This window comes from Netta rufina (genome assembly GCF_964035555.1).
Source record: "Netta rufina genome assembly, chromosome: Z".
Classification (NCBI taxonomy): Eukaryota; Metazoa; Chordata; class Aves; order Anseriformes; family Anatidae; genus Netta; species Netta rufina.
The window spans coordinates 36,398,158-36,412,888 of record NC_140126.1 but is presented as its reverse complement, the minus strand read 5'-3'; the positions used below and the strand labels follow the sequence as shown (position 1 = coordinate 36,412,888).

The 14,731-nt window shown below is 39.2% G+C and overlaps 1 protein-coding gene across 1 annotated transcript in view; it reads left to right on the top strand.

Moving 5' to 3' along the window:
* Positions 1-749: 749 nt before the first annotated feature.
* PRUNE2 (prune homolog 2 with BCH domain) overlaps positions 750-14,731 on the top strand; it is a gene marked incomplete at both ends in the record, with an annotated part of 135,167 nt that continues 121,185 nt past the window's right edge. The window contains one exon of the mRNA XM_084304662.1: positions 750-785. Within this exon, the coding sequence (XP_084160788.1) occupies positions 750-785 (36 nt within the window). The remainder of the gene's footprint in view (positions 786-14,731) is intronic.

Sequence of the window (14,731 nt, the reverse complement as noted above, 5' to 3'; positions counted from 1 at the left end):
CATTGCTAACTCCACAGTGAGGCACAACTTGATAGGAATAATAAATCAGCATTGTTTGGGGTTAGTCATTTGTGGTTTGTAAAGCAGACACACTGTTGAACACTAGCGGTGCGAGAGCTTTGGAGGAAGCTGTGAACCATGGAATCATTTAGGTTGGAAAAGACCTGTAAGACCATCTGGTCCAGCCTTTAACCTAGCACTGCCATGTCTACCACTAAACCATGTCCCTAAGCACCACATCTACGCGTGTTTTGAAGACCTCCAGGGATGGTGACTCAACCACTTCCCTGGGCAGCCTGTTCCAACGCCTCACAGCCCTTGCAGTGAAGAAATTCTTCCTAATACCCAACCGAATCATCCCCTGGTGCAACTTGAGGCCGTTTCCCACTTGTTGCTTGGGAGGAGGCTAGTCCCCACCCGCTGCAGCCTCCTTTGAGGTGCATGTGCAGAAAGATGAGGTCTCCCCCGCTCCTTTGCGACTCGACTCAGCTCGGCTCGGCCGGGAGCCGGCCTCCGAGGCCGAGGGCTGTGCGACCGGCCGCCAGGTCTACCCAGTGCTCGTAAACTGCACCCCCCCCGCCGGCCCAAATTGTGGCGCGGCCTGACGTCACCACCCGCGGTGGGCGTGGCCTCGGTGGGCGTGGCGGTGTGGGCGTGGCCGCGGGCGTGGCGCCGGCGGGATCGCATCGCGGTGCTGCGGGGCGCGGTGCGGTGCGGAGCGGGGCTGCGGGGCTCTGCCCGCCCGCACCATGGAGGAGTTCCTGCAGCGCGCCCGCTGCCAGCTGGTGAGCCGCGGCTACGGGAGACCCCCGGCCTCCCGGTCCGGGTGGGTGGGAGGGTGGGCAGGGGGCTCGCGACCTCAGCGCCGTGCGGGGCGCGTGGTGGGGATGGGGAGCGTCCCGGTCGCTGCTGCTGGCACTGTGATTATTGCTGAATAATGCCGGGGTGCTGCGCTGGGATTGCATGCTTGTTTGCAGGGACTTTGGGACGCATCAAGTTGCGTGGTTGTACGGGGGAAGAATTATGCCAGAAGGCACTGCAACACGGATGTTTCTGTGGTCTGGATGTACAGGACGAGTTTGGATAGTAAGGCTTAACGGGAATCCGCAAGGGTGCTTACAGACTGACTCCGTAATTGAGTTTAAGCAGCTGTAGGTAGTTAGTATCGTGTTAGCAGGCGCACAGGTTTACGTGTCCTGTTGTCGGATGACTCTTGGTGGGGCTATGTGAAGCTGCAGCACGTTTATGCTGTTTGCAGTGCCTGATAGTCTGGCCCCAAGGAGCAGGAGCTATTCTCCCCTCTATATGCAGTGCAAAAGTGGTATGTTTTAAAGTCTGGTGTGGTCTTGTGCCGGCTTGTTTCTGATTGTGAGGACTGGTACCCGTGCAAAACTCAGTTTCATGGTTGTTACCTTTCATGGGCTGTGATTACTTCTGCCAGCCATCACATTTCTAGTAAGTGTACAATTACAGGACAAATTATAGGCTAGTAAGGAAACTCCCCTTGCTGCTAGTCTTACCTTGTAGTTCTTGGGGACTGGGCCTCCTGTGCTTGCAGAGGTGGGTCCCATCCTCCGGAGAACTTATTGTACGTAACAAAATATACGTAACTAAACTTCACTGTAGATAAGAAGAATATCAGGGCCTTCCCTGTTTTATAGCCCTGTTATGCATCTTTGGAGACTGAGCAATTGTAAAACAAAAATCCCATTCTCCTATAGCCATCATGCTCTCTATGTAATATCATGTAAAAGAAAGTTTATTATACCATCTTTGGTTATCATACATATATTAAAAGTATTAGAGAATGAAGGCAATTTTTAGAGAAATGATAAAGTAGAAGATAAAATCCCTTGGTGGGTCCATTAATATTTAACTATGTTGACATGTGTAAAGGATAAGCATGAACTGTTTATACTTGATCATATGTTGATTGCACGCCAGCTAAATTGTTTTACCATGTTTTTTTTAGGAACTTGCAAAGAAAGCGTTTCCCGTACATTTTTATCTAAGCAGCATAAGCATCAGTAGCCCTGTTAAGAGATACTGCATAATGCAGTTATAAATACTTAATACATTTTCCCATTGGTATTTTGTATAATGCAACCTTTGAACTGAAGTTTTGGTTTTGACAAGTTTTCTGCTTGAGTATAACGAAGGTGGCCTCACTTAATATTATTAATAAAAATTGTTTTTCTTATGATAGTAGTCCTCTCTGCACCACAAGTAAACAGCGAGCGCTAAGAACAACTAAAAGTATGTACTACATTAATCTTTCTGAATAGCCGTTGATAATCAGAAAGGAGTTGTCTAGAAAACTATAATCAGAAGAAGTCCATGGACAGTAAAAAATGTTATTTATTTAATTCAGATGGGATGTAGAGAACAACAATTAAATAGCAGCACATCTTATTCCTGCAATGTGCGTCTTTCCAAAGAAATGTAAACATCTCTTTGTATCTCCTGAACTTTGGGAGAAGAATGCCTGTTTTGGAGTAGTCTTCTCTACAGGAGGAGCACTGGGGGGGTCTTTCTGACCATGCTGTCTTCTTGTACGTGTCTGTGCCAAGTGTGGCTGGAATGAAGAAGAGGGATCTGGACATGAGAATGTTCAGTTCAGAAAAAAATTATAAATCTTATAGGTCGACTTCAACTCACTGGTTTAGTTTGTACCACAGGAGCATGAAGAATGCAGTTCAGAGTAGCATTCTGCTGCAGAAAAGGTTGATGACACTTTTTCCACCCTTTCTTGGTCAAGGCTTTTGTGGGAAATCTTTCTCGGCTGATAGAAGCTAGCAGTAGGCTGGGGCAAAGAAAGGGCTATGCCTAATTTGCTACCAATGTAAGCTAATGCTGTGTGGGTAAATGGGTGGATGGCTCAGAACCGATGAGCTGCTGCTATGTGTCACCCTGCTACTGCAGCCCTACCTGTGGAAGACACTAAAGCCCTGCAATTGTATCTCAGAGGCTGGATGATGCCAGACTTACAAGATTAGTATTTCACACCATGGTTAATCTTACTGGGTTAAACTGATTGCAGTGTTCTGACTACATGAGTGCTACTCAGCATGAATACAGGAAAATTTTCTTTACTCATAAACAATAGCTACAGACTATGCCAGAAGAAGAAATGCTCCAGACTATGCAGGGGAACCTATTACTGCAAGTGCTTCATCATTCATTTGGCTCTGGCTCCAGCCACAACATTAATCAAGGCTGTTTTTCTACATGGAGCAAATTCTAGCCTAGGAATATGCAACAGAAAGGACTTAAACATTTGTTGTTGTTGTTTTCTAACTCTTCCTCTTAACAGAAAGGAAAATTATCCGCATATTATAAAGTGAAGTCTCCAGTAGGCTTTTCCTTCTCTAAGAGCAATTCATTTTGCTTTTATGACTTTCCATGAAATCACAGAATGTTTTTAGTAATTTTCAATATAGATATTTAAACTTGCTATGTATAGTCTATGTAAACTCAAGGAGAGAAAAGGTTGGAGAGCAGAACGTGGCAGAATATAAATAGTTGCTGCATTGATGTTTCCAGGTATTTATGGTTCAGTCCTACAAGTTTCTTTGCAGTCTTTCCCAAGTATGGTAGAAATGTGAGAACAACAGAAGCTAAGAGACCACAGGTCATTCGCAACCAATGTTTTGTCTTGGCTAAAGGAAGATTATGAGCAATAGAATATACGTATATTTGCTGTTTAGGCTTTAAAAGCTTAGCTCAAAATTTGTGTCTGAAATAATACATTAGTCAAAGCTACAGCCAGTAGTCTAGGTTTGCTATTTGTTTTTAAAGTCCATTTATGCTTTGGCTTCTCACAGAATCCAAGACAGTGAGTTTTACCGTTTTATCACGTGCCCTGTGTGATAAGGCAAACCCCCTTTTGTTTGTTACACACCATCTGCCTGACAGTTTTAATGGGTGTTCTGTGGTTCTTATGTCTTGAATAAGTACAAATATTTTTTGTTCACTTTCTCTAGGACATTTAGTTAAGTATTACCATACCTCTCTTTTCTTCTCTCCAAAGATTTCCAAGCTAATGTTTTCCGTTGTCTCTTCTTATGCAAGCACTGATCTATTGCTCTGATCATCCTTGTGGCCTCTCTCTGAAGATTTTGTAATTTTATTAACCCTTTGAAAGTTGTGGAGCCCAGAATTACCTGCAGTATGTAAGGCACAGTAGTATATGCATATATACAGTAGCATAATGATGTTTCAGGCTTTTTCCCTTTTCTTAAGAGTTCTTGATAGTCCACTTATTTATTTTACTGTCAGAAAGCAGTTTTCTGGTTCTTTCAGAGTATTATCTGCAATGGATGTGTGATGCCTTTTCTGCTTAGTAATACCTAACTTAAAGCCCATCTGGCTGTGTACCTAAATAAGTTAAAACACAGAGGTGGCTTTGTTTCCTTACATTCTTTATAGTCTGCGCTTTTCAGATGTAATTTTCATTTACTATCTCATTGCCTACTCCCTCAGTGTCATGAGTCCTTTTTGCAGCTCTTGTAAGCAGCTTTAGATTTGACTTTCCTGAATAATGTGGTATTGTGTGCAGCTTTTGTCACCTCATTATTTGTCTGCCTGACCTACTGGAAGTAATATTATTTATTATTTATGGATACAAAGAGTGGCATATCCCATCATAGATCCTTGTAGAGAGTCCTTCACAGACATTTTACAGACATTTTCCTTCATTATGGAGAATTGACCTTTCCTGTTCCTGTCCTTTTTTTCTATAACTTTTAGTTCTTTATTAATGCATGGGAGAATCTAACCTCCTCCTCCCTCCCCCCCTCCGCCTTCTTTGGGGATTTAGTTTCTTTAGCAGCCTCTAGGAAGCTTGTCAATAGCATTTCCGTAGAGCTAAGTACAATGCATTGACTATCCTGTTCTTATTTCATGCTTGTTGACTTATTCAAAGAATTTTAAAAGATTTTGTAGAAAAACGTCATGCTTCACAAAATCTTGTTGTCTCTTTCCCAGGATATTATGTTGTTGATCTGTTTGATGGAAGATCAGTCTGTCTCTCTCTGGGTTAGACTGTTTCAGGCACAGCTAATCTCTCAAGTGGGAGAAGAGTGGCTGGTTGATCAACACATCATTTTGTATAATTCAGTTACAAAAACAAATCAAAAGCCTAAGGTTTCAGTGATGTAACTTCACAGTAATTATCAGAATATTTATCAGAATGTTAAAGGCAATTAAATAGAGAACTAAAAATTCAGAAATTCTTTCAATAGTAGTTATCTGATGTCAAATACTGTGTGCTGCATGAGTTAGCAAAGTGTGATTGTTTATAAGTATTTCCACATTCCTCAGACAGTTTGCAGTGAAGCTGAACAACTGTGAGAAGCTAAATCAAAGGAGTCTGTCAAGAAAGAAACTGTAAGACTTAAAAACAAAACATACAAACAATAACAACAACAAAACCAGAATTCCCCTTGGAAGATGCTAAAACAATGGCAGGCAGCCAATGCTTATTCCCTGGCCTTAGGTCTGTGCTCATTGGAGAGCCTAATGCTTCATATGGTGGCTTCAGGGAATCAAAGAGGACAGAAAGAGCCCTGGAAAGGGCTTAATGTGCAGATGATACTGATATACCCACATACTGCAGCAAACTGCTTCAAACTAGCAATTGAAAGATGGCCCTCCCTCTGCAGAGAATAGTAGATTAGCTGGGGAAATAATCTTTCCAAATGCTGTGTCATCTTCAGCAGTTAGCAGTACTTGGATAAAAAAAAAAAAAAAAAAAAAAAGAGCCAAACAAACTTCCAGTTCTTTTAATCCCTTGCTGCTGTAAGAAAAGAGGCTATAATGCCAAACCAATGTTACAGCTTACAGAATAATACATGGTGCAAACAGAGAATTATGCTCCCAGAAATACTTGCCCAGAAAAGAATTTACTGTGACTGGACATTTTCCAAAGTGAGGGCCAGACCCATGACCGGGGAGATGCCCTTCAGAATTTACTAGAAGTCTTCTATGGTACTGCTTTGATGGCTATGAAAAATGAATTCTGTGTTTCTAAGTCAAAGAAGTTAAAAGAACAGTTACTGATGATGGCATGACTTGAACAGATTTATGTGACTGCAGTTTGAAAACAAGCTGAGTCACTTACATGTTTATTCATATTGCCTTTTATCTGCCAATCTGGAGTTTTGTTATCAATGATAGCTAATGCTTACTTTGAAAAAATTTTTTTGATTTTTACTGGAATGAACTGGTGGCTTTATGGGAAGGGAATAACATTATAGAAGTGAATTGGAAGTTATTTTCATAGAAATTGTTAAATCCATCTAAACGAAGAAGTTTAAAAAAAAAAAAAGCTTTCACGTATTAACTGAAGGAATCAAGTCTAACCCTCTCATGTATCTTCTTTGCATTAGTCCAGCAGCACACAGAGGATTTGACTCCATTTAGCAGGACACTTAGAGTATGTATAGAATTAAGAGTATGAATGACGATGAATTAAAAAAAAATTACAAAAAGCTTGATAGAAGCTTAATAACAAGAAAATATTTCCTGAAAATCAGGTATTCTAGCTACAAGAGCAGTCTTCCAAGTAAAGAATAGGAAGCCGCTTCTTAAAAGCAAACCAAAATAAACCTTGATTTGGATGAAAACTACTTTAAAATACAGCCTACAGTTGTATGGAAAATATACTGGATGATTTAATAGCTTTTTACAATTCCAGTAAAGTCATGCAGACTACAAATACATGGCAGAAATTTTAGAGATGAAAATGCTTTTCCTCATGGATTTTTATTTTTTTTTTTTGCATTTGGAGGACAGAAATAGGATATTGTTTAAAAATAATATATATTATTTTTCTCAGCTTTTATCCTTTTCTGGTGTAGTAATATCCTCTCATTTGTTACAAGCACACATACACAGACATTGGAAGTGGAAGAATAAAGCACATCTTAGTGAATTTTCATTGAAAGTGCTGAAGTACATCAGAACAATCAAGACGAGGCAAAATTCTATCCTGAATAACATTCTGGGTGTTGAATCATTTGTATAGCTGACATATTATGCTCCCTGTTCTGCACAGAGCTAAATCCCAAAGTCATCCAGTGCTCTAAAAGTCAATTTACTAAGGTATTGTGCTATACCTATTTGTGTTGCTGTAGTATTAACCAGGATCCAATTTTGCTAGAAGCTAAACAAATACTTTGTAAACACTCAATCTCTGTTTTAAAGAGTCCCTAAAATTAAGTTGGAAAGCCTGAAGGAGGAAGCAGAGAAATCTAGGGCAGTAACATGTTGGTAATAAGTAGGTGTGATAATGTTCACATATCCTAACTTATTTGTTAATGTTTTGTCCATCTTATCCATTTAATCTTTGAGTGAGAGTTTGAAAAAGGAAGATGGTAGGGAAATGTGTCTTTAAGTGTGGGGACAGCATGGGAGGAAGCAAGGTCTGATTCTTCGTTGTTACTGACCAACCTGAGATAGAAATTAAGATTTCATTGTTGAATGGGAGATGGTAGGTGAAGCAAAGGAAGGTTTGTAAAGGTTAGAAAATGTAGGTTAGAGAGTCTGCTTAAAGTGGCAGACCTAGGAGAGCTGCGTGGAGAGGCATGCATAGTCAGAGACAATAAGGTGGCTCTGAGGAAAGATGTTTCACAGCAGGTTACTGGGAGCTGCCAGAGTGCCTTTACTAGAGCAGAAGAGCACTTCTGTGATTAAACCACCGGGTATAGACAGCCTGACTGTCAGCTCTGAGGGGAGACAGGAGAGGTAGATAGGAAAGAAAACCTGCAGGATGTGGCAATAGGCAGGATGGGAGCCAGGGTATATGTGTGTCTGAACTGATTGTGGCACCAAGGTGGTGGGCCTGGGTGAAGGGCACCACAGTTTTGTTTCCCCCTATATGTTTATGTACATCCCTGTGAGAGAGTAGTGGAGAAAAGGGGGAAGGGGTGAAAGCTCTGCTTGAGCCATGCCAAGTTTGAGTTTATGGTGAGGTTCTGGTGTGGACAAAGTGTGGGATTTTGAAAGGGTCAGTCCCTGGTCTGAACCAAAACCCTGCTTGTCATCCTGCAGTTCTGGGGGTGGTCAGATTCAGTGCTTCAGTGACTCGGAAACATTCCGGTTTTGTTCTTTTTCTCCAAAGAAGATGGCCTGGTGCCAGCAGGTCCTTAACAACTGGAATGATATCACTTGCTCTAATGAGATGCTAATAGATTGCAGCATGGTAAGGACGGCGGACTGGCAGTGAGAAGGTTAGGAACAAATCAGAGACAAGTGACATCTTGATGATGTCAGATGGTTCTCCTTCCTTGTCTGTGGTGTCATTTGACAATAAGGGAACACAGTGTAATCGACCTAATAGATCTAATGTGCTGGCCCAGTTCCATTTTGTGCAGTCATAACCTGCTTTTGTAAAATCCCCTCAAGCCTTAATTTATCAGTCATAGGCCTCCTTACGTCAACTACTGTCTAGGGTACAGTGCAATTTTGCAGAATAATTGTTTGATATGACTTACCTGTTTTGTACTCTTTGGAAATTCTGCTAGATCTTGGTAGCAATAATTATATTTATCCCTTTTCATAATTGACACAGTTCTAATTCTGTTTTTAGTCTTCTGTGTGGAAGTGGCTGCATGTACAGCACATGACATAGACTAGCCAAGTTAGCTGTTGAACCAGCCTTTGACTGAGTGACAGACCATCACACTGGAGTGACCTTTTCTCTAATGGTTAATCTTATTGTACAATGATTACATTGTGATACAGAACATATGAATTATTGTAGTTAATAAATACTTGTTTGCTTTTTTTTTTTAATTTATTTACAAAGTCATGAGCAAAGTTGAGATCTTTCAAGGAAGAAGAAACATCTGAAATGTTTCTTCAGATTCTACTGTGACTCACAGAAATTAGTGGAGACACAGAGTCTAGGTGGTGTGGTGGCAGAGAAGGGAGATTCTGCATGGTAAACCTTGTATGCTGTTCAGCAGTCATTGGGTTAGCAGGAAAATAACTCTTTTTATTTATTTATTTATTTATTTATTTTGGTGAGAAGCATAATTACTCTATTTGGAGTGTATTTGACTTTTCAGAGAAGCAGCAACAAATGGTAAACTTTAAAATACTTGGAGGCCTAAATATAGACAGTTGGCAAGTGATCAGTTGACTGCTTCAGCAGACTTTACTTAACAAAGGTTTTAACACTCAAAGTCATTTGCAGGCATGGCAGGATTACAGCTGAGTCAGAAGGAACACAGTGATAGGTTAACTTGTTAGAAAAGTACACTTTTTTTTTTTTTTGGTAGTGCGTGTATGCAGTCCACAGAAACTTTGTGTTTATTTAACTAGTTTTCTCACACGTAAATCTATTTGAGACTTTATCTTGAGCGTTCATATACCCAGAAGACCAAATGGCCTAACATGGTTTCAGAGTATGTTGTGCATTTATGAGGTTTATGTCTGTATGAAATTTGGAATGGTTAGCCTGATAGGTTTCTATATGTTTTTCTTATACATTTGAGGTAGATAGTCCTACCAAGTTGAAAGAACATGAATGATTTTTAAAAACACTGTTTCACTTCTGGCTTGTCTGTTTTGGTATTAGTTTTTGTGTTGACTTGAGTTTTTTGATCTTCTAGTGCACCAAGCATAAAAATGAAAAATATCCATCCAGTTGAAAGAACTGTAGTGAAGAAAACAAAGCAAATTCCTTATTTTCTCTTCCCTGTCTCTCCTCCCCCCCCTCTTTTTTTTTTTTTCTTTTTGGTACAGATTGACTTAGCTATCCTTTTTTAACTCAGTTGGAGCAATAGGTGATATATTAGTTATGGTAATGTTTTCATTAGCAAAAATACTGTAATTCAAGTTTACCACATTCACAGATATTTTTTTTTATTTTTTTTTCCCCTGAGGGTCTAGGCACACAAACTCATATAAAAACAGTTAGATTCCAGAGAGCTGCACAAAGCTGTTCCATCCTTTGAGAATTGGCAGTTTTAGGAAGAAAAAGAAAAGGCAGTGGCATCGTTTGTTTTTTGGAAGTTTGACATAACTATAGAAACAGCATTAAAGCATTCATTCCAGATATGAGAGAGTAGTGCAGTTTGGAGTTCTAGTCTTTCATCTCCAGAGACATGGACTCATATCCTGTTTTAGATCACATGTGAAAATGAGTTAAGTGATCTAATCTTAGAAGCTATTTGTTCACCTCTCAAAATCACTGCACAGTTTTCTATTGACAACTCTTTTTGCATCTTGTAATGCAAGTGGTAGCATTTCTAAGCTTGAGTCTGAAGTATTTTGGTTGATCAGTTTTACAAAGTTTGCAGAACAGCTATTTGAGCCTGTCTCAGTTGTTGAACCTTCCTTTGAAACAAAACAAAAACCCCATCAATTTAACAGCTCCTCCTGCTGTGTGAGAATTGGGCCAATTACAGTCTCATCATTTGAAAAAAAAAATACAGTTTCTAAATAAAATACAAATTACAGTTAATAAAGCAAATGAATTGTTCTAAAGAAATATTTTTAGCGAAGCTTGGGTAAGTATGAAGACTGAAGCCTGCTTGACTGAAAATGCTGAGATCTTGATTTTTGGAAATAGAAGTTAAAGTATGTGACTTACTTGTTATGGAAATAGTTTATATGTTATTTCTGTATTCTATATCTGTGTCCATATAAAATAATTCAAATGTTTCTCTTTACCAAAATGTCTGTGGTGGCACAAACCATTGTTTAAGAAAACTTTTGGGCTTTTTATTGAATTTCTTGTTTTGGTTTGTTTTCTTGTAGAACTTGCGGAACTTATTTGAGACTATATTCTTGCCTTGCAACTTTTCTTTTAGGGTGGGAATTTAAATTCTTTTATGTGTTACAGTGGTCAAAATAAGGAGTAATTGCAATTTTGATAGCATTTAGTTTATACCATAAAAGCAAGAGAGGCTGTTTTCAGTATGCTGAAATCAAACACTGTATTTGAAAATGCTCTATTTTCTTGCTCATGTTTATAGCAGATGAGTTTAAATTGTGCTTTCCTTTTCTCCTCAACTTTGTACCTCTTAGAAATGGAAACAGAATGAAATACATGTAGTTACTTTTAATTCCCTTTTCCCTCTATTTCCTCTGTTTTTCTCTTTTCTGTCTTATCAGTAGCATATTCAATGGTCAGAACCATAATATTGCAATATGGCCTTCAGGGGTAGGGGCATACATACCAATGTATGTGAAACTAAATTTCACAGTAAATTTCAATAGTGGCACTATGTTGTAGTTCAAGTACTTTGTGATTTTCCATAACTGCTTGTAATATTGCACATTGAACATTTGTAATAATTTGTAATATTGCACATTCCATGCCAACAAATGAAGTAGATTGGTTCTTCTGAGCATTTTACAATGTTTAGGGTAGATTGGCCTTTTGGCATATGAACTGTCGGTTTCTCTTCGACCTTACAACTTGCTGTCCATTGTGAGATAACCAGACAGCTCTTCTTCTCTGCCTGTGAGGTTATTTCTCTTTGCATCTCATTGTGCTGGAAAATAAGCAAGATTCTAAACAAGATGTGAAATGATATTCTAAATTTTTTAGCCCTGCTTAATTACATGTCCTCCACTGTTAACTAAGTGTTTAATCATTTACCTTCTAAGCTAGTTAAATATACATTTCAATTCTTTGCACATCTGTTTTTCACAGCTTATATTGGTGCTGTTTGATACTGTGGAAAAAGCAACCTAGTTAGTAGCTGTATTAAATAATGATTAAAATCTAGCTTCTTTCCTCCTAAACAGATGATTACTGATATTAAATTAACATTTGTCTAAAAGAGCAACAATGACTCTTTGCTTCCATAAATCAGAAGTGGTTATAAAAATAAAGCTCACAGGTTGTCTAGAAACAAATAATTCTGCTAAAGAAATGCTGGGTTTATGGCAGAAAGCAGGAGGAACCCAGGACTATTTCACAGCATTGTTTTGAGCTGTAACAGCAACCCTGTGGTACAGTAACACAAGTTACAGTTGGAGTTCTTTCCAGTGTTTGTTCTGCCCAATTTGAAATGTTAAAAGGTGATAGAGTAGACAGCATTCAAGACATTGTAAGGTGAAAACACCTCTTAGGCACATAAAAATACCTGTTACTGATTTATTGCATTGTGAGAGCAATGGATGCTCTAAAGAACAGGCTTAAATTTTAATGTTTCCAGTGAAAGTGACTGCATAGATCCTTCAGGTAGGATCCACCAGCAAAAGAAAAGAAGCCGAGATAGAGGAAACTTGAAGAAAGGTGTAGTGACTGAATATGGCTGTACCATCGTATAATTAATCTGTACCATTTTTCACTTAGCCCATATTGTTAAAATAGCACTTTCATCTAGCTTGTGCTCTCGCACTGTCGCTTGTGTGCTCAGAGAAGAACAAGCACTCTTTCTCTGTAAGTGGGTTAATGGACGAGGGAGCCCCTGGACAGTGTTCTGTGCCTTCGATGACTAAACCCAGCCACAGTGCAAGGCTGGAGATTTTTTCCTGAAATCCCACTGAACCGGTAGGGGATAACGTTGTGTGTGTCCATGCTGATGCATGCATGTGCTCATATGAGTGGTGGTGTGCAGCTTCCAGCAAGTGCAACTGATGTCAAAGTTGGGTGATGCACAAGGATTTAGCATGGTGTATTTTCCACTCATCTCTAGGAAGGCTTCTTCTAAAACGTGTTGAGGTGTGCAGCAAAGTTCCAGAGGGGCCAGGGAAGATCTTACAGAATAAGGCTGGTCTGGATGGAATCTTTCATAAATATGAGAAATACTGTCCTCTTAGAGAAGTTCACACATCTAAATAAAGGGGAAACTTGACATTCCTTATGCCCTCATTGTCTGCAATAGCTTTTACATTTCTGACAAAACCTGTTTAAGATGTAAGGTACTCTTAACGCTCTATTTTCACTTTGATTTGAAGGAAATTTGAAGGAGAACTTCCAACTCTTCCTTTGAAACTAAATAAATCTGGGAACATAAGTAAGCATATTTTTGCAAGCTTTTTATAAAAATCTTAAATAGTCCTGTTCTTTGATGCAGTCATAATTCGATGTACTCTTACTAATATTCAGCCTTGAAAATACACATCAGTATGTCATTAACAGATATAATCAGAACATCACAGATTCTTGAGAATGTATTAAAAGTAAACAGACTGTCGTTTTTAACAGGAAACAGAGGCTAGGCTTTGTCCCCCAGAGATGCTGGCAGAATCCACAGCTGCAGTAAACAGAACAGGTGACTGGATGTCACTGACACTGTGCACAGCTATAGCAGAAAGATCATTCATCTTCCAGTTAAAAAGATTTAGCCCTCACAATAAGCTATTCATCTACGACAATCTAGAGAAGCTAAGGAGTGGCACGCTTTCTAATTCAAGCATGCTTGTTTTTTTTCTTTGAGCAACAAGTCATTGTTTTGAGAACCCCTTAACACATTTCTGAATGTTTAGAAAGTAACCCATTATTGTGATAATTGGGTGTGAGTTAGATTGATAGGTGAAAGAGGGAAGAGCATGTTGTGTACACTGAGAGTTAGAAACCACTGCTCTAGTAAGAAGAATAACCAAAAGTGTGAGTAAGAGTAGTTAACACACAGTGCATGGGAATTTTCTAGGGGTTTCTGCATCTTTACAGAATATTTGGGTACTCAGAAGCCTTGTTGTATCCCTGTGCATTAACACCAAATACTGTTTTGAACATGGTTGTGGTCTGACACTTTCAAGCATGGAATAGGTTGGGAGAAGTCGTGGAACTTTATTTGGAATAGTTGGTAAGTTAGCAACACAGGCCAAAGCCAAGGACTGAAAACCACAAAAAGGAAAAAGGAGAAGAGTGAGAATTGGAATGATAATATGAAGGATTTTTTTACTGAATGCAGAAATATCCTATTTGATTTTTGTTCCTCTCAATCTAAATAAACTGTGAAAGGCTGCCTTGAAAATTTCCTCCTTTCCCTATGCTTGCACACTCTGTCTGTAATTTTTAGTTTCTATTGTTAGAGAGAGATTAATTTCAGGATCCCAGCTTTATATAATTGCCAACATTTCTGAGGGCATTTAATTAACGTAAATCAACATGCATAAAGTTTAAAATAGCTCAAACCCACTGAGCTTTAGTAAGTAGGTCTTTTTTCTGGTGAGCCTTTACAAATGCACCTATGGATAGCTGTGCTGGGAGGCCAGAGAGAAATACAAATAAAAGGAGCAAAATGTCATTTGGAAAAATGAGGGTGTTTCCAGGCACAAAGACAGGTGTTTTCCCCTTCTTCTCCTCTTCGTTGGTGGTAGCTTCTGCCACTGCACTGCCTGTAAGAGGAGGGGTTTTCTATTTGTTATGAAGAAGGCTATGCTGAGACACGATGTTATTTCTAATTTTGACAGGTTTTTCTGTCATCCAACACCTAATGCTAAAGCTATCTAGTCTCTGTCATAAAACACCTCTCTTGTAAGTACATCTTTTGAAGCGTCTCTGGAGTACAGGTATCAGCAAGTCTGATTTTAGCTCTTTATCATCTGCTCTTTAATTGCGGAGATTAGAACCAAATCCTTGAATTGGTGTTGCTATCAGTGGGGAGAAAAAGGAAGAGACAGAACAGATATGGGATGTATTTTTTTTTATTTACAGCTGGTAGTTTAAATGTGCTCAGTAAGTCAAATGTGATGTCTTCTGTTCCTGTTGTCAGGCCTGCATACCTGTATACCAGGAGAAGGGTGGGAATTGAGTTGTCTT